This window comes from Nomascus leucogenys, chromosome 22a (genome assembly GCF_006542625.1).
Source record: "Nomascus leucogenys isolate Asia chromosome 22a, Asia_NLE_v1, whole genome shotgun sequence".
NCBI classification, from domain to species: Eukaryota; Metazoa; Chordata; class Mammalia; order Primates; family Hylobatidae; genus Nomascus; species Nomascus leucogenys.
This window is the reverse complement of record NC_044402.1, coordinates 139,395-160,023: the sequence shown is the minus strand read 5'-3', so window position 1 is coordinate 160,023 and position 20,629 is coordinate 139,395. Positions and strand designations below refer to the sequence as shown.

The following is a 20,629-nucleotide window of genomic DNA, read 5'->3' as shown; positions in this document are numbered from 1 at the left end:
TCCTATGTGTTGATTGCAGTAGAAATCTGCTCAGTCTGTGAGCAAGTTCACTATCTTCTATGGGGTTAGAAGGGTAGAGGTCTCTTAAACCTTATCTCACTCCTCTGTGGCATGCACGTGTTTATTTTATTTGTCCCCAGTGATTTATTTACTTGTTTGATGGCTCAAGCTTCAGACCAGTGGAGGACTTGTCCCTGGGTAGAAACCAGCTGTGGCTAAAGCAGGTGGTAAACGAAGTCCCAGCCTTGACAGAGTTGGCTGAAAGAGTTTTTAGTGAGTCACAGTGAGCTCTTATCGGCGGGAAGGGTTGGAGCCACCTCAGCTCTCTTGTCAAGTCAGTAGGAAATTTATCCACCTCTCAGACACACTGCTGTCCCAGTATTCCGGCTATTCAGATAAGACAGGCATGTTTTTTCATCTGTACAAATGTTGATGTGCCAAATAGAGAGGAATTGTGACTCTGTCTCATGCAAGCCTGAACCTGGAGAGTGCTCTTTCTGGGAGATGCAGGCACCATGATGCGTTCCAGAAATGCTGTCTGTAGTTGCACCCATGCTGAGGTCTTGTGGGAGAGGCCCCAAGTGTGCCTGCAGTGGTGTACAAGGGGGAAAGGCTTCCTCTTCTTCAAGATTCTTCACAAGCAACAGGGCTGTCTGTTGAGAAAGAGCTGAAGACTTTCCCAGCTGAGCTCAGTGCTGCAACTGTACTTCTGCTAGAAGTTTCCCACCAGCGGAGGGATCTGGTGTTCAAGGCCTGCCATCCAGATTCTCTTGTCCCATGGGGTGTTCCCTCGATGTGCTTCGCTCCCTTCCCCTAATAGGAGGAGAACCTGGGAGCCACGGTACTGTGAGTTATGTTTCTTCTCTAGGTCTAGCTTCTCAGTGATGTTGACACACTTGAGGCTGGTGTGGGCAAATGTCTCTAAGTGATCCAGTGATGTGAACTGTCCTCACATTTTTCAACAGTGAGCAGCAGAACCGGGGCTGATGGGAGTGGCAGGCAGGAGAGTGATGGAGACTCTGTGAAATTCCATGGATATTGATAGCCTTTGTGTACTGGCTTTCTTGAATGCTGGTTATAGTAGTAATGAACTGGTCACATGGAGAGACTCAGGATCTCCTGGTCATCCAAAGTGGTGCAGGCCATGGTGATAGCTGAGATCGCACAGTCATTTTCTCCTTCCGGGATGCAGTGATAGTCTACCAGGAGATACTGTAATGGACTGTTGGTTGGCCTCCAGCTAAGAGGTGGTGCTTTCAAAAGAGCACCAGCTGCATTATTAGCAGTGGGATTTTTGCAATCCTTGTGTTGCCCAGGTATGGGGGCTACTATGGATTCTCAGGCAGTGGGTGTGGCTATGTAGCTCCCAAAAGATGCTGTCCTTTGTGTTAAGCTGCCAGGGCAGGTGGCTGCACAAAGCAAAGTGAGGGTTGGGCCAGGTGGGTTTCTGCTCTGAGTCTCTGTGTGTAGGGCAAGCAGCAGGCCCTGTGGGTGTGGGGGACAGGGGTGGTTCTCAGGCCACTGGGATGATGTTCCAGAGGGGACCGTGGCTGCCTCTGCTGCACAGAAGTTTGGGCAGGGGGTGGGGAGTGGCAGGTGGTGGTAGGCCCCACACAGTTCCCACACACTTGGTGAGGATCATCCACTCCCATGGTGTTCCACTGGCAGCAGTGAGATGAGTTCCAGTCAACCTGTGATCAATACCTGCAAATGCCAGGAGTCATAAGCTTTCCCTGTGGAGACTGCAGCCATGGGTTTCATGCCATGCCCCTTCCTGTCTGCTGCAAAGCCGGGCACCAGCTCCTGCACCCATGGCTCCTAAACTTGCAGAGCCCACTTTTAACACTTCCCTACCCAGGCCCTGGCCAAGGGAGTTTGTCCCAACCCTAGGTTATATTACACACCCCTGTTGAGAGCTGCTTTCAACCTGGGACCACTGCCTGAAATTTTTGGCTGTTCTCCCTCAAACTCTGGGGACTCCCAGCCCTTCACCTGACTCACAGTGTAGGCTGCAGCTTCCTGCTTTTTCAGAAAGTTTGTAGATTATTTCAGTGTTTCTGTTCAGTTCCTGCATTGCTTCTTGAAAATAAGTCCACAATGTTCATCTCTCTACATCAGTTTGTCCTTCCAAGTGAAAGAGGTACACTAGCAATGCATTTAACCTGCCATCTTGAAATATGTTTGATTTTGGATTCTGCAACTTTATTGAATTTCTTCATTAGTTTCAATCTTTTTTGGTAGAGTGTTTGAGGCTTTGTATAAATAAGAGCATATAATATGTAAAAATATATTTTACATTTATTCATTACTATATGCATGACTTCTATTTTTTTCTTCTTGCCTATTTTGTCTAGACCGCCCAGTGCTGTGATTAATAATATTGGTGATAGTGAGCATCTTGTCTAGTTTTTAATCTTAGAGGAAAATGAAATTTTCATCACTGTGTATAATGTTAGATGTGGGCTTGTGATATGTGGTCTTTATTATGTTGAGGTATATATCTTTTATGCATAATTTGTTCAGATTTTTAAAAATTAGAGTGTAGTGGATTTCAACAGAGGCTCTTTCTGCATATATTGACATGGACATATGGTACATATGGTTTTAGTCCTTCAATATTTTCATTTGATATGTCACATTTATTTCTGCAGGTTGAAACTTCATTGCATCCTATAGATAAACCACATCTGATCATGGTGAATTCTACTGTTAGTGTGCTGTTGAATTTGGTTTGTCATCACCCTTGAGAGTTTTTGAAACTAGATAATCAGGGGTATTAGCCTGTAATTTTATTTATTTGTAGTGTCTTTTCCTTGCTTTGGAAATAGGACCTTCCAAAATAAGCTTGCATGTATTTTTTCCTCTTTATTTTGTTGGAAATTTGTATAGAGATTCTAGTTTTTTTTTAAATTTTTGATAAAATTCAGTAGTGAAGCCATGAAGTTCTTGACTTTGATTTGAGATGTTTGAAAAATCACTGACTCAATCTCTTTACTCATGGGTCTGTTCAGATTTTTTTTTTTCGAGATGGAGTCTCACTCTGTTGCCCAGTCTGGAATGCAGTGGCTAGACTTCGGCTTACTGCAATCTCTGTCTCCCAGGTTCAATCCCTTCTCTGGCCTTAGGCTCCCGAGTATCCGGGACTACAGGTGAGCACCACCATGTCCAGCTAATTTTTGTATTTTTAGTGGAGAGTCCTCTCCATGTTTGCCAGACTGATATCGAACTCCTGACCTCAGGTGATCCGCCGGCCACGGCCTCCCAAAGTGCTGGGATTACAGGAATGAGCAAACACAGTCAACCCAGATTTTTTATTTCTTAATGGTTCAGTTTTGATAGATTGTATGTTTTTAAAAATTTATCTATTTATTTTAATTTATCCAATTTTTATGAAAGAAGTCTTTATTATACCAGAATACTTATGAATTGGCACAAAGATGAATTATTCAGTACATATTATTGAAAGGAAAACAATGACCAAACAAAGATAACCTATTAATAGGTTAATCAAAAGGTGATTAAATGATTTTGTAAAATTAAGTAGAAAATAAAAGAAGGAGGGAGTGAGAGTGGATAGGAGGGAGGAAAGCAAGCGAGCAATGATGAACTGTGTAAAATTTTCACTAATTACAATACTGTCATATTGGAGAGGTGCCTATTAGGCAGCCTTTTGATGTTAACCATGTAATATACACCATGAACAACCTTGTAGAACATCAGAGAATCCACCTCCCATGGTCAGGTCTCCCATCCAGTTGCCTTAGGGGCTGGGAACCCTCCCATGTTGTTCTCTGGTTCTCGCTCCTGAGGACACAAACAGCCAGTGTTTCCTCCCCGGATGAATAGAGAGGTCCCTGGGGAGGGTGTGTCTCTAGCAATTCACTCTGCACCTGCGGAGTGGAGGGTTTGAGACGGGCTCAGTGCTGGTTTCTGTCACTGTGTGTCTCGCACAGTAATACATGGCGGTGTCCGAGGCCTTCAGGCTGCTCCACTGCAGGTAGGCGGTGCTGATGGACTTGTCGGCTGAGATGGTGACGTGGCCTTGGAAGGACGGGCTGTATCTGGTATCAGAGTCACCAGGATAGATCATCCCCATCCACTCCAGGCCTTTCCCGGGCATCTGGCGCACCCAGCTGATCCAGTAGCTGGTAAAGCTGTATCCAGAACCCTTACAGGAGATCCTCAGAGACTCCCCGGGCTTTTTCACCTCTGCTCCAGACTGCACCAGCTGCACCTCGGCACAGACTCCTGTGTGGGAGACACAAAATTTGAATCAGGGGCTCCCTTCTGCCCATTCTTTTCTGTGACCTCAACCCCTGGGCAGGACTGACCTTGGAGAACAGCCAGGAGGAGGGCGAGGATGACAGTTGACCCCATCATGATGGAGGACAGAAAATGAAGCCCTGAGATCCCCAGCTGGGCAGTGAGGGAGACTGGGCAGTGCGGAGGGGAGCCCTGGGTTTAAGTGGGGAGGCCCCCACTTGCATTTGCATAGCTGTCACTCTGCCCTGAAGGGAGGAGTCTACAGGGTTTATAACCCAGAACCTCAAATGCAGAAAAGGGCTGGCCTGAGCTTCCTGGGAGGGGTAGAATAAGGTCTCAATAATTCCTTACACCTGCTATTGTCCCTCTACACTCTTTTCCATGTTTCTTCAAGACCCAAACCAGGGCCTCCCTTCTTCCACCCTTCTCTGTGACCCTGTGAAGGTGATAAATCTAGATGAAACTATGTGCATTAAAAAATGAGAAATAGTGCCAGGAAAGGCCATGAAGAGAAAATTCAAATGCACATATGCCTGATAACAAGAACTACCAAAAAACTACTGTCTATTCCCTGGCAATTTTGCATGAGTTGGACTACGGCCTGGGCATCAAGCGAGGGCAGGACCACCTCAGGACCTCAACAGTCCTCAAGATGATTAACTTGCCAGACCTTCACCCGTGCAAAATCGCACATTTTTCCTGGCCATTTTGTCTTCTAGATTTTTACACTCTGCCAGTTCAACCTGAATAGGGAATATTTGTTTAGGTCTCTGAATTGCTGATGGAACTGAAGGGATCCCCATTGCTGCACCCAACTCCTGGTAGTGCTGTTTTAAGTCCTTTGTGTCAACCCCAGCACCTTCTTGTTTAGTTCTTTCATTCTTTAACTTTTATTTTATGATATCCACATTGCTTGCAGGAGGCCCTTAACTATCCCCTGTGTCTGCCCCATTTTTTTGTGAACCACTCATTTCATTAGCGCCTAAAAGATCCAAATGAAAAGCCAAGGCAACACAAACTACACAGGTTCTGAAACTATATAGGATCTGATATCCAGTGCAGCAGGGAAGCTGTCTCATCAAAAACATCCTACTTGAGGCTGTGATCAGCTACAGCCGTCTGTCATGTGTCTGTTGTGAGCTGTGGGTCCAGCATCCTCCCAAACATTCTCCTCTCATCTGCAGCACACGAAGCCAGAGAAGCTGCTACGTCAGTCACTCTCATAGGCCATTGGCTAACTTTGTTCACAATCCGATGATATCAATTAATGATATCAATCATATCACAAAATGATGCCACTTTGCACACTATCCTCCTTGTTATAGTTGTCTAGTGGATTCCCCTCCCCAGCCCAAACCCTGGGCTACCTTCTGTGTCGCTCTTGTGTGTTGTGTGTTGTTTCCGGACAACTGTACCCTTTGGTGGTGAATGGGAGTCTAGCAGCCTCGGCTCACAGGGCACAGTGCAGGCCTGGATGTGCATCTTTTTACTATTATTTTAGCTATCACAGATATGAATTGCATATTCAGGTTGTTCCTCATTGTTTTTACTTTTCCTTATTCAGGGAACAACTGCTAGGAAGCTGTGTCTGTCGTTTCTAAATTCCATGGATCACTTTCACTTCCTGCTCCTTACTGGAGTGCACACGCCATCTCATGCCATGTGATTCTGTAGCCATCCGGGTATTGAATGTCTTTTATCCCACACTTTCTCATCCTTTGATATTATAAAAAGTCCTCTAGCCATGTGTCAGCAGTCAGGAACTTTCTAGCATTCTCCAACTCTGATGTAATTGTGTTAAGTGTCCCAAGACCATCCTCAGGCCCCTCAATCAGTAGAAATAAAAGACTCAAGACAAGCTGTTATTCTCATGGGTGCAGCTTTATTATAGTGAATGAATATGAATTAAAATGAGCAAAGGCACCAGGGAGAAGGCCCTGAGAATCCAGGCACAAGCTCCCAGGTGTTCTTTCCCTGAGGAGTCTCTTGTCCCTAGTTCTCCCAGCAGTGATGAATGACACCACATGTGAAGCATTGTCCACCAGGGAAGCTCACCTGAGTGCTGGTGCCCCGGGCTGTTTATTGGGCCCATCACAGATGTGTGTGACACCTGCACAATTGACCTCCAGTGCTCAGACGCTGGACCCTTGAGCAATAATAGATATTCACCATAAGTCATTATGAAAACAGCTAGTATAGTGTGCACCCAGGCTACACACACAGAGACACAGACAAACACAAACAAAAATACATTTTAACTAATAAAATAATCATAATATTAAGAGAGATAAGAGGAATGTTTTGGAAGTGATTGCTATGGTTATGACTTGATGGTGGGGATAACTTTGCAGATGTATACTTACTCCAAACTCAGTGAGTTAAGTATGTTAAATAATGTGTAGTTTTACAGATGTAAACCTTATCTTAATCAAGTGGTTTACTAATACTACCAGGAGGCGTATGCCAAAAAGGCAGATATCATCTCCCAGGAGCTGAATATGGACCTGGCTTGAGAAAGCACTTTTTCAAGAATGTTCAGAGTTTGCACAGCCCAAGCCTGCTCGATAAACACTTTCCTGCACACAAGTCCAGGTGAGATGGAAACAGGCTGTTGGAATAAAAGGCAAAGCTCAGAAGAAAAGAGAGAGGAAGTGGTGGACAAGGTACGACCCCACGTAGGGTTAGTGTGGATGGGAGGCGCTGCTGAGAGCCTGTGGATGGAGAAGAATGTGGACCAGGGGCAGGAGGAAAAAAGGCAGAGGAGGGGTTCTTCCTGAGCCAAAGCGGATGTTTCATGGAGGGTGTGGGCAGGGGCATGCACAGATCAGTGCTGATGCTGAGTTGCGTATTTAGTGTCAGGAAAAGGGTCAGAGGTGAAACCTGTGAGGTCCTGCCTTACACTGACCCTGCCTACCCTCTATTGTCTGTGATCAGTGTAGGGACCAGCCCCACAGGGTCGGTGGGTTTCTCCCTGTGTGCAGAGACGAGAGAGCATAGAAATAAAGACACAAGACAAAGAGATAAGAGAAAAGACAGCTGGGCCAGGGGGACCACTACCACCAAGATGTGGAGACCGGTAGTGGCCCCGAATGCCACACTGCGCTGATATTTATTGGATATAAGACAAAGGGGCAGGGTAAGGAGTGTGAGCCATCTCCAATGATAGGTAAGGCCACATGGGTCACGTGTCCACTGGACGGGGGCCCTTTCCTGCCTGGCAGCTGAGGCAGAGAGAGAGGGAAGGAGAGAAACAGCTTACAATATTATTTCTGCTTATCAGAGACTATTAGTACTTTCACTAGTTTACTACTGCTATCTAGAAAGCAGAGCCAGGTGTACAGGATGGAACATGAAGGTGGACTAGGAGCGTGACCACTGAAGCACAGCATCACAGGGAGACGGTTAGGCCTCCGCATAACTGCGGGAAAGCCTGACTGATGTCAGGCCCTCCAGAAGAGGTGGAGGAGCAGAGTCTTCTCTAAACTCCCCTGGGGAAAAGGAGACTCCCTTTCCCGGTCTGCCAAGTAGCGGGTATTTTTCCTTGACACTGACGCTACCGCTAGACCACGGTCCGCTCGGCAACGGGCATCTTCCCAGATGCTGGCATCACCACTAGACCAAGGAGCCCTCTGGTGGCCCTGTCCGGGCATAACAGAAGGCTCGCACTCCTGTCTTCTGGTCACACCTCACTGTGTCCCCTCAGCTCCTATCCCTGTATGGCCTGGTTTTTCCTAGGTTATGATTATAGAGCGAGGATTATTATAATATTGGGATAAAGAGTAATTGCTACAAACTAATGATTAATGATATTCATATATAGTCATATCTAAGATCTATATCTGGTATGACTATTCTTGTTTTATATTTTATTATACTGGACCAGCTCGTGTCCTCGGTCTCTTGCCTCAGCGCCTGGGTGGCTTGCCGCCCACAATCAGTATCCATAAAGACTGTTCTAGTCGGGGAACCTCACTGAGGTACCTGTCCTTGGTCTGATAGGAGAAGACTCACCAGGAAGCCCTGAGCTTACTCAGACTCTGATTGTGGTGACCATGTTTGAGGACGTTTCATCCCAGTAAGCATCAATCCACATTTTGTGCGAGTGAGAATAGCTCTTCATATTAAAATAATCTCTTTCAAATACTTAGAGAAGACATTCTTAGGCACAGAATTCTAAAGTTAGAGAGGTTCCCTCGGGAAACTGTAAGAAGTAGAGAAAGTCTCACATCCTGACAGGAAACCAGCCTCCATCTGCACCTGCCTCCGGGGCTGACTCTGATCAGTGGGTCCTGAGCGTCCCCTGCAGCTGATTTCCCCCCAGCGTTCCTGCAGGGAGGTTTGTGTCTGGGCTCACACTGACTTCCCCTCACTGTGTCTCTCGCACAGTAATACACGGCCGTGTCCTCGGCTCTCAGGCTGTTCATTTGCAGATACAGCGTGTTCTTGGAATTGTCTCTGGAGATGGTGAATCGGCCCTTCACGGAGTCTGCGTAGTATTTCTGACTTCCATCATACCATATAACTGCCACCCACTCCAGCCCCTTCCCTGGAGCCTGGCGGACCCAGTGCATGCCATAGCTACTGAAGGTGAATCCAGAGGCTGCACAGGAGAGTTTTAGGGACGCCCCAGGCTGTACCAAGCCCCCTCCAGACTCCACCAACTGCACCTCACACTGGACACCTGCAAACACAGAGACATTGGTCAGAAACTGCCACACAAATCCACTGTTTCTCTCACTCATGTCCACTCACACTGTCTCTACTTCTCCATGAATCACCTTTTAAAATAGCAACAAGGAAAACCCAGCTCAGCCCAAACTCCATGGTTGGTCTTCTGTGTTCAGTGCTGATCACCGAATGGAAACTCCTCGGAATCCCAGGCCTGGGGCTCCTCTCCCAGAGCTGCAGGGTCAGGGCTGCGCTGGTTTTCATCAGCAGAGGGAGGGCCCTATTTGCATGTCCCCCACTATATAGTAAGCTCTGGGGTGGGACGGCTGAGGAGAGGGCCAGGCTCAGTGCAGATGAAGTGTCCTGGGGGAGATTGGCAGTAATTCCATCATTCAGGGAAATATGATTTTATATTATGTGATTGTGCCTTGATATCATTTAGCTCTCATAATCTGATTTTATTTTTACATATTTACACAATATATTTAATGCAGGTTTCAATGTTACATTTTACAGAAGATAATTTACATAGGGAACACAGCAGTTGTGCTGTGTGTCTAAGATTACACATCTTAAAAAATGTAATCCTATTATCTGGGCCTGTGCTCTAATCACCAGAGGAGGCAGCTCCCCTGAGACAACTCCGGGGCAGCGTGGCCCATGCCTGGTGAAGTCTGCAGGATTCCCCATCTGTTATGACAACTTTTAGTAAATTACCTAAATATGCAGAGAGAACCACGGTTCATGTGTGTGTATTTTCAGAAGTCAGTCATATTTCTTGTGTAAATATCAGTCTTTTAATTGCTCCATTTTAGCAAAAATGTTCATTTATTTCTTTGTTATTGCTTTATTCAAGTATAAAAAATAAATAATTCAAATTTATAGGGAATGATTTGAAAACTGTAGAGCTATGTTTGCAACCATTCATTCAGCACTTCAATCTAGTTTTGAATAATTAAATTAATCCCTAAATCTTTTTTCTTATTCCTCTGAAACTTAAGTCACATCCCCATCATTCCCAACACCATTTTCTCAGAAAAAAAATTTAAATCTTCTTCATTTTATGATAGTGGCATCTTCTAAAGTTTATACAAATGGATCATATAAAATTGACTCTTAATTCCTTAGCTTCTTTCACTGAGCACAATTCTTTGAGAATTTAGCCATGTTTTTTATGATGGAGGCATATCTTGATTTGAAGCTGCATTATATACCGGTACATAAATATGTGTCAAACTATTTAATTGTTCACCATTAACAAAATGTTATTTTTTCTCTCAGTTAATGGATTCTATAGAGAAAAGTAGCTACTCAGCATGGGAATGTAAAAAAATGAGTAAACTATGATTTTATTCTGACCTCATTAACAACAAACCTGAAAAACCACTAATATGGGAAAAACCTTCAACATATCTGAGTTGATATCACAGAGGAAAAAAAACCCCTGAAATCTGTGGAGAGAGGGGCCTGCAGAGAGAACCATGTATTAGTGTACCTGGGACAGATACCAACTGGATGTTATCTAAGCTAAGAACCGGCTGACTTGAAAACACTCAGTGAGTTGCTGGAGGATGGACGTGCTCATACTGTTAGACTGTGAAGCTCCTGGTGCTTGCAGGCTTTTCCTACAGAATTATTATTAATTATTATGGCTTCACTTTATGCAAATGATCAGACCAACCATAAGACTAAAGTTTATTTTGCAAACAACTCAGGCCTATAATGATTAGTTTCTGACAAAAATCAGAACTGGAGAGAGAAAAATTATGTCTCAAAACATATCATACACTTGTCTTTAAATTACAGTCTCTTCAATTGGTTTTTTAGGTTTGTTGTTAATGAGTTCAGAATAAGATCATAGTTTACTCATTTTTTTTTACATTCCCCTGCCGAGTAGCTACTTTTCTCTATAGAATCCATTAACTGAGAGAAGAAATAAGTTTTAAGTATTTGCCTCCATTTTAGAGTAACTCTGCTTATCGCTGTGAACCAACCAATGATCTCTGGCTGCAGCTCAGAAGAAACGAAGGCATGGGTTATATAAAAATCTGGATGAATATTTTAATTCTGAGCAGTTATCCTGCAAATCATGCCAGGTGACTGGAATAAACAGGGTCCCCCTAACCCGGAGTTTTCTTTGGGAAAATAAGTCCAAGGCAGCTAACAAAAGCCGAGCCCATGCTCCCAGACCTCAGCAGGCGTAACTACAGCCGCAGTTATCTGGGCGCGTCAGCGGCCTCGGATTTGTTTTCAAACTGTCCTTACCACCTCGTTTGGTTTTGATACATGTCTTCCAATAACCCGGTTTGTCTCTTCTCACCTTCAGGCATCAACTCCAAATGGTCATCCAAGTGAAGCCTGGGATAATGGCTCCCTTTTACTGGGTCCCTCAGACAGGCCTCCAAGGGAGATCTTCCCAAAACAGCATCCCCTGTCAGCTGGAAGCAGTTAAGGTTGGCCTTGTCTCTATTCTAACGGCAGTTAGATGTACTTCTTCAAAGAGGAAAATGATAGAGGGAGGAGGCAGAGAACTCTCCTGGGCAGACAGGGGAGAGTCCCCATAGAATGTCCAACCCACCAAGGTCATTGTGCCTAGACATGCCTGCAGTGAAAATTGTTAATATTGTATCTTATCACTCTCTGATAAAATAGCCACACATAACTATCTAGCTGCGTGAAGATAAAAAATAACTAGTTTGAAATTAGAACAAGTCTCAAGTAAATTCAAAGTTAGCATGTGGTTCATAATGTAATAGACAGGAGACATGGCTGAATACTAAGAATGTGCTCACATCTATTTTATGTCAAGATCAGGAAAATATTTTGTATATTACTTAGGTAAGATTCCCATTGAGCTCATTGATTTAAGATTATATATTGATGGATAATACCTCAATAATAAAAGTAGAGGTTATTAACCAGTAATTTGTATTACTGGTACAAACTTCCATTTAGTATATATTATTCTGTGTGTTGTGAAATCAGCTCAGAAGGCAGAAAACTTTGCACTTATCACAACTTTTTAATAAGTTAAAAATTAGAATTAAGTACCTATGTTTCTAGATGGTGCACAACTTTGGAATATTTTTGCAGAGAGGGTTCTTACATCTTCTGGAAATCCTATCAAAATGGACAACAATGGGAGAAACTTTCAGATGAATTTCTACCAACTAGAGATCTGATTAATAGAATTTTAAAGCAAATGCTAACACACAAACAAAAAACTAACATAGAAGCTAAAAAAATAGTGATTTAATACACCAAACACTCTAGCTCATTCTAGTTTATAACATAATCTAACCGTAGAGGGCATTGTCATTGTTCATATGAGACAGAATCAATCCCACTCACAATCTTCTGGGAATGTTTTAAAAATGGCATCTTTACATTAAAATTATAAAATCTTTAATAAAATGTAAAACTCGCTTGGCCAAGGGTTCTCCACTAGCACTATGAAACCATGGTTCACTCCTCAGGATGCATCAGTTATTACCCTATGACTTGGCAGCTAAAAGGCCTATATGTTTATAGACTTTACCCCTAGAGATCATCCTTGTCCTACTGCTTGCGTGTGTGGTACCCACTCCAACCGTGAAGAGTTTGAGGTGCCGTTTTACTACCTCTTTTCCACAGACTCTTGTGATCTTCAACAAGGAAACTGGAAGGAACATCAGTGGACAATACTGCTCTTGAATCATATTGGAAGGAATCTTGTCAGATCCTTTTAACTAACTCACTGCAGAAAACATTCAGGCAGTTAATTATTGGGTTCATATTTTACAGTTGAAGAATCAATTCAGGCCAGATGCACTGGATCATCTGTATAATCACACCACTTTCAGAAGCAAAGTGAGGGAAATCCCATGAGACCAGGCAATCAAAACCAGCCTGGGCAACACAAAGAGACCTTATTTACATGAAAAACTAAAATAAAAAATAAGGAGGGGATGGGTGGCATGCCCCTCTAGTTCTAGATATTCAAGAGGCTAAGATGGGAAGAATATGTGAGTCAGGAGTTCAAAATTACAGCGAGCTATGATCACATCACTGCACTTTAAACTGTGTGACAGGGTAAGAGCCTGTCTCTAAAAGTAAAAACAAGAACCAATTAAGAACTCCACACAACTGTAAAGCTACTCAAATAGGAGATGGTAAACTGAGCATGTTCATAGATTCTCTGGTGTTTCTGATGTTTTTAAGCAGACATCTGACCTAAGACCTGCAGAATGAGCTGGTAGTCCTTGACTGTGAGAAGCTTCTACCCAAGACATTAGACGAGGACCCTGTTTAATTCCCCATCCCCTTCTTCTTTTTCTTATTTTTCTTTGCTTGTATTTCTAAAGTCATCTCATTTCTGTAGACCTGCATGTTGTCCACCCACACTGAACCCTTATCTTCTTTCTTATTCATTATTTTTATTCCTGCTGCATAGAATAAGTTGTCACACTATTTTTTGGTGCGTGACTGCTGATGACTTAAGGCATATTCCTCCATCATCTCCTTTTTTGCTACACAAGGTGAATCTAGTTTGAAATCACAGGAGCTTCTTCATTCGATGCCAGGGGGAGTTTCAAACCCGGCAAACCCCTTTCTGTGAGTGGGAACCCTCACTCTGCCCCCAGGACCAAACCATTATAAAAATGCTGAGCCGGTCTCCTTTCCTCTTCTTTCAAGCCATTTTAGATTTTCCTGGGAGACCTGCACTGCACTCACCAGACATCTATAGAGTGCAAATAATAAACTTTTCCATATTCACTTTCTCTGAGTGTGTGACTTCATCAGACACGACATTCAAGCTAAATCTTAGCTGTGATCTCTTGGCTTTGCATGGTGTCAACTACAACTAATGGTGTGAGCTTGATGTCACTGGTTCTATCAACCGGACACTCTGGATTCCTGAAACAACTCCAGGACAGAGCTGGACATGTGATATAGATTGGTTTCTTATCCCCACCAAAGTATCATCTCAAATTGTAATCCCACATGTCAGGGGAGGGACCAGGTGAGAGATGATTGGATCATGGGTTCAGTTTCCCCATGTTGTTCTCATGATAGTGAGTGAGTTCTAACAACCACTGATTGTTTAAAAGTGTGTGTCACTTTCCCATCTCTCTCTCTCCTGCTGCCCTGGGAGATGCGCCTTACTTCCTCTTCACCTTCCACCATGATTGTAAGTTTCCTGTGGCCTCCCCAGCCATGAAGAACTGTGAGCCAACTAAACCTCTTTTCCTTGTAAGCTACCCAGTCTCAGGTAGTTCTTTATACCACTGTAAAAATGAACTAATACCACATGACTGGTGGAGTTTGATAAACTTTTTTAGTGACATAAAATTATGCCATTATTTTTCTGTATTCTAGCATTTCTCTAAAAATACAGAGATGCCCAGGGCTCGTTTATTTGTATATTCAAGAGTCTCTGAGGCCGGGCGCGGTGGCTCACGCTTGTAATCCCAGCACTTTGGGAGGCCGAGGCGGGCGGATCACGAGGTCAGGAGATCGAGACCACGGTGAAACCCCGTCTCTACTAAAAATACAAAAAATTAGCTGGGCGTGGTGGCGGGCGCCTGTAGTCCCAGCTACTCGGAGAGGCTGAGGCAGGAGAATGGCGTGAACCCGGGAGGCGGAGCTTGCAGTGAGCCGAGATTGCGCCACTGCACTCCAGCCTGGGCGACAGAGCGAGACTCCGTCTCAAAAAAAAAAAAAAAAAAAAAGAGTCTCTGACTTTTCATGTATTTTATTTATCTCTGTCTAATTTTTTTGATATGAAATTATACCTGCTGTAATTAGTACTATCATTAATGGAGTTAAATTAAAAATAATAATCTCCATATGAAGTGTTCAATTGTACAAATGGGTCATAGACATTATCGCTAGCAGCACAGATAACAAGTCAATTCCCTCAAAATTTTCTCTTGTTCTGTAATTCCTCCATCCTAGTCCTTCCCCTCTCCTACAATATTCACAGTGAACTACTGATTTTTATGTAACTTTAGATTACTTTTTGTTCTATAGAATTTATGAAAGTTGTATCTTATGTACGCACTTTTGTTACTTTGGCTCATTTTACTCATCACAAGTACTTGTGAATTTAACCATGCTGTTGAGTGTACTCAACATTAGTTGATGGTAGTAGTGGGTAGTATGTCAATGAATGACTTTTCCTCAATTTGTTTACCAATTAAGCTGATGATTGACATTTGGGTTGTTTTTCATTCTAGGTATTATAAGCAAAGATGCTACTCAGCTTAGAGAAGTACACAGCTAGGAAACACATTGTTCTTATTGTTACAACAGCATAAATAATGAAGCTGGAAAAGCTGCACATTAATCAAGTTTATTGAATATATCAGGTAATACAAGTTATAGATTTACGTGTGTTGTGGGGTGCGTGTATGTAAGTTTCTGTGTGAGAGAGAGAGAAGAAGGGAGAACAGAAAGCAGAAAAAGAGAGGAATCTGACATAATTGACCACAATTTATGAGGTTCTCAAGTAATTGCAGGGAGTTAGTCCTTATGGACAAGGCTGATGCACCTAGCTATGGACACCTAGCAAGAGGACAACTTGACACACCTAGCTATGGTTATGTATTTATATAAATATCATTTTCTAATCATACACTCACATGCGTTAGAGTAGACAAAGTGAAGTGTGTCTAGTGGTGAAATATGATGGTGTCACAAAACCCCTCATCCAGCCCCTTTCCACCCCAGCTGCACCTGCCCTGAGGCTGAGCTTTGAACCTGCTCTGAGTCCCCACAATTGTCCTGAGTCCCCCGCTGTACTGAGCACCCTTTGGTGTCCTGGTTTTCCTCCATGTTTCCTGAGAACCCCCGGCTACCTGAGGGCATCTACAATGGTCTTGAGTGCCCCTTGGTGTCCTGAGGAATCCTGGGGTCCTGAGTAACCGTAGCTGTCCTGTGCACCCCCACAGGGAGGTTTGGGTGTGAGTTCCCACTGTGGTTACCTCACTGTGTCTTTTGTTAAAAATACATGGCTATGTGCTTGTGGCTCACTTAGCTCAGCTATAGGAAGAACTGCTTTTTGGACATGGATCTGGAGATGGTGACTGGACTCTTGAGGAGTGGGTTGGAATGTGCACTCCCTCATGACCTGTGCACTGGATTCACTCCAGTCCCCTCCTGGGGGGTTTATGAATGCGGCTACAGCAGGAAGCACTGGTTGTGACGGGGAATCCAGAGACGGCACAGGTACGGGGGAGGGTCTGTGAGGGCTTCACCAGGCCAAGTGGGCACTGAGAAACACAGCTGTTAGCATGCACAGGTACTGGTGAACACATTGAAATTCCCAAATACATACATTTTTATGAGAATAAAGAGCTCATTTGTGTTCAATTTGTGAGTCTCCTAGAGTAATGCAGTGGATTCTGAGTTTAGATTCTGACAAATTTATTGTCACATTTTTCTCCATACTTGGAACCAAATAATAAAGAGAAGCTTATGTCAGGAGAATGGCCATTGAACTATGTCTGTTCACGGTGATTTTCAGAATAGGCTTGAGATGTGATCACCTAAGAGTGTCCTAATGCTTAACCAACAATTAGACCTGAGCAGCAGTCACAGGCAGTGGAGGTCGCCCACATGTAGGAATATCTAACTCACTGAAGCTGCACCTGGGGATCTCTGCAGGCTCTGAGTTGTGCAGGAACAGCTCCTCCCGCAGACTCAGAGTGAGGACAATCTCTGCTCTTTCTCTGGGGAAGGTGAGGGTTAGTGTGTGGAAAGAACCCAACTTCCTTTAATCAAGATCTCTGTACTTGAACAGAAACAAAGAATGTGAGAAAAAACTAATTTCATTTTAAATAGAACAATTTCTCACGAGGAAGGCAATAATATGTCTGGATCTTACACAGAATTAAGAAACAATAAATTTGGGGTAAAGTTGAAAATTACAATTTCTTTGCAGGTTCTGTTCCTAATTATCTACATCATCTGAGAAAATGAAGTAAAATCATGGTTTTTATATAAAAATTCACAAACAGGGTGCTGGCCCTGAGAATGAACCTCCCATCCCTCCAACATCAGGGAGCCCAATAGACCAGGCGGCCAGCTGCTGCACTGCACTCTAACACCCGTCACCTGGTGTGTGCCAAAGACACCCATCCTGGGAGCTCCTTCCAGACAGTGGCTGTGCACAGTGGAGACACTGAGGCATGGCTGCTGCTGGAACGCATTGGACATCCCTGATGGACAACTGTGCTCTGGGAGGCACCAATGGCCTCTTTGGACTTAGCTTAGACCACAGGATACTTAGGGCAGCTTCATCAAACTCCCACCCTAGTGGTGGCATTGACCTTCTGGGGTAACAATGTCTACAGCCTCCCTGGCCTCCTGTGCATTTTTATGCCTCCAATACTTACATCTGCCTTTGCAACAAATGAGAATGTCCAGAGACCTCAGGGGTGGCCACGGAAGCATAAATGTAGAGGGGCTCCCAGGGAAACTGTTAGCTGCAGAGGAAGCCTCAGACCCTGAAGGAAAGCAGCCCATGACGACCATCTGCACCTGCCCTGGAGCTGCCCCTGTTTTCTGTGGGTCCTGAGTGCCCCTTTTAGCCCAGCCTCCTCCTTATCATTGCAGGAAATTCTGTGTCTGTGTTCACACCGATGTCTTCTTACCTGGTGCCTCACATACAGTAACACACAGCTGTGCCCTCTGCTCTCAGACTGTTCATTTGCAAATGGAGTGAGTTCTTGGCATTTTCTTTGGAGATGGTGAATCTGCTCTTCGCAGATCATGCATAACATATCTGACTTCCATCATCCTATATATCTACTACTCACTCCAGCCCCTTCCCTGGAGCCTGGGAAACCGAGCTCATTCAATAGCTACTGAAGGTTAATCCAGAGGCTGCACAGGAGAGTCTCAGGGACCCCCCAGGTTGTCTTGGGTCCTCTCCGGACTCCACCAGCTGTACCTCACACTGGACACCTGCAAACTCGTAGACATCCTGGTCAGAAACTCCCTGACATAATCCACTGTTTCTCTCAAGTGTATCCACTCACACTCAATCTCTCCAGTTCACCTTTTAAAACAGCAGCAGTGAAAACCCAGCTCAGCCCAAACTCCATGGTGGGTCCTCTGTCTTTAGTCCTGATCACCAAATAGAAACCCCTGGGAATCCCAGGGCTGGCGCTTCCCTCCCAGAGCTGTGGGGTCAGGACTGGGCTGGTTTTCATCAGCAGAGGGAGAAACCTATTTGCATGTCTCCTACTGTATAGCAAGCTCTGGGATGGGAATCCTGAGGAGGGGCAGGGCTCAGAGCAGACGAAGTGCCCTGGGGGAGATTGGTAGTCATCTTATCACTCAGGAAAATATCATTATGTTATATTATTGTGCCTTGATAATCATTTAGCAGTCATCATCTTCATTTTTACATATTTGTAGAATACATTTAATGCAAGTGTCAATGTTACATTTTAAGGAATATAAATTACACACAGAACAGAGTGGCTGTACAATATGGTCAAGGTCACACAGATGGGCAGAATTAGCCCCATTATCCGCGCCTGTGCCTCTGACCACCAGAGGAGACTGCTCCCCTGATACAACTCCAGGGCAGTGTGGGACCCGCCTAGTGAGGTCTGCAGGATTCCACCCCTGCCAGGACGCCTCTGTTTTCTTTTAGTGTATTCTGCTGTTTACCTGAAATATGTATAGAGAGAACCAGTGTTCAAGCATGTGTACTTTCAAGAGTCAGAGATGTCTCCAGTGTTCATAGCCATCTATTTTTTGTTCCTCAATAAACATATTCATGTGTTTATTTGTTACTGCTTTATTTAAGTAGAAAATTAATAATTAATTCAAATCTACACTGCACAATTTGGAAAATTGTAATATATGTGTGCAAACTTTAATCAGGTTGTGTACAATTAAGTTAACCCCTAAATCCCTCTGTCACTTCTCAGTAATTTCATCTCAACACCCAATTACTTTCTGCACCCATTTCTCACAAATTTCAAATCTGCTCTGTTGCTTTAGAATAGTTGTACCTTCTGCAGTTTATACAATTAGAAGTTTACGAAGTGCACTCTCAATTCTTCAGCCACTTTCCCTCAGCAGAGTTATTTGAGGCTGTAGACTTGCTTTTATGAGGATGAGGATGCCTTGATTCTAATTCTGCATTGTACTTTAGTCCATAATCATATGTCAAATTGTTTAACGTTCCCCTGTAGCGGACATGGATATTTGATTTGTTCCCTTAGTTTCTGGCTTTTATATAGAAATCTACTCAGTGTGCAAATGTAAAAAAATGAGGAAACTATGGTCTTATTCTTTCCTCATTAACAACAAACCTGAAAAACTGCGAACAAAAAAGAAAACCTTTTAACATATCTGAGTTGCTTTCACAGAGCTAACAAGAAGACTGAAATTTGAGGAGACAGACGCCTGCAGAGAGGACTGGGTCCCACGTGTTAGTGAACCCAGGGCAGGTGCCACTGGATGGCGTTGAGAGGGGAACAGGCTAACCTGGAAATATTTAGTGAGGTGTTTTCTTTTTATTATTTTGGATGCATGTGCAATGTGTTAGAGTGTGAATCTACTAGTCCTTGCAGGATTTTCCCAGGAATTTGAAAAATCCACAGTCAACTCCCTTATCTGCTGTCCTGTGGTGCTGACAGGAAGAGAACAGCGAAGACTGTTGAACACCCGGATTCACCTCCACTAGCTCCAGGGGAAATCCAATAAAACCTGTATCCTATGGGGTGTGGTGGAGTCAACAGAAACTAAAGAAAACAGGATTCCCAGAGAACTCCATCCAGAAGAAATTCTTAATCTGCAGGGTAAGTACAATGGATCAGAAGCCGAGGACACTGGTGAGAAACCATTGTGGTTGGGAAGACACTACCCCTGGGGGAAGAGGTGCGGACAGGAAAATTTGGAAGGTCACCCCCAGAACTATGATTTCTACTCATGCATAAGAAGGAGGCTGATTCAGAAGGCTGGAGAACGTTCCCACTTGTTCAAGCCCCTTCTCCACATGGTCAACAAGTCTGCAGAATAGTGAAGTAGCTGCATCAGCTCCATTCTGGCCTCTGTCATGTGACAGTTTCTGTGGATTTGTTTTCTGCTCTCTCATGATTTGTTTCTTCTCTCAACTCATAGCTCCATTCTCCTGTTAATTCTCAGTTTATTGAAGAGATTTTAGAACATTACAATTTTTGGAAGAAATTTTCATCTTAAACACACCAAATCTAATGAGCTCTCTCCAGGGATGCCCGTCTGTTTTTTTTTCCTTTCCTATGGGATATGGCCCTTTTTTCTCCCTGAGTTCAGCTCTTATATTCATATGCATGAGGAGTCCAACCATCACACACACAGGGACATCTTGGAGGAACGGACTCTACCATCCGTCTCCTCAGACCTCATGTGCACAGTGGCCACTCCGTCAGCTGCTGTATGTGCTTTAGGGATTTCCATTTAGAAGTGTCTTTCACTTTTCCCCCAAATAAAGTTCCTTGTCCTTAAATACCTTGACAAGCCAGTCTTCTTTTCTGTCTCTTTGTAGTTAATATTGTTTTATTCCATTAAAATTCATTGGAACCTCAGTGAAAATGGAAGTGACCATCCATCCCTTCCATTGTCTGACTTCTGCCTGAATGACCCACCCATGAGCTTTACTCCACTGCTCTGCAGCTGATGGGGCCATGTGGACCTTCATTAATAAGAGGTGTGTGAT

At 43.9% G+C, this 20,629-nt stretch overlaps 2 gene segments (V, D, J or C); both read right to left on the bottom strand.

Annotated features, from left to right (window-relative positions):
- Window positions 1-1,397: 1,397 nt before the first annotated feature.
- LOC100587263 lies at window positions 1,398-9,144 on the bottom strand. The segment is given in 4 exon segments: window positions 1,398-1,409; window positions 3,625-3,635; window positions 8,624-8,944; window positions 9,042-9,144. Coding segments are annotated over 3 exon segments (375 nt in total).
- LOC101176815 lies at window positions 2,429-4,410 on the bottom strand. The segment is given in 3 exon segments: window positions 2,429-2,440; window positions 3,938-4,248; window positions 4,332-4,377. Coding segments are annotated over 3 exon segments (360 nt in total).
- Window positions 9,145-20,629: the final 11,485 nt, after the last annotated feature.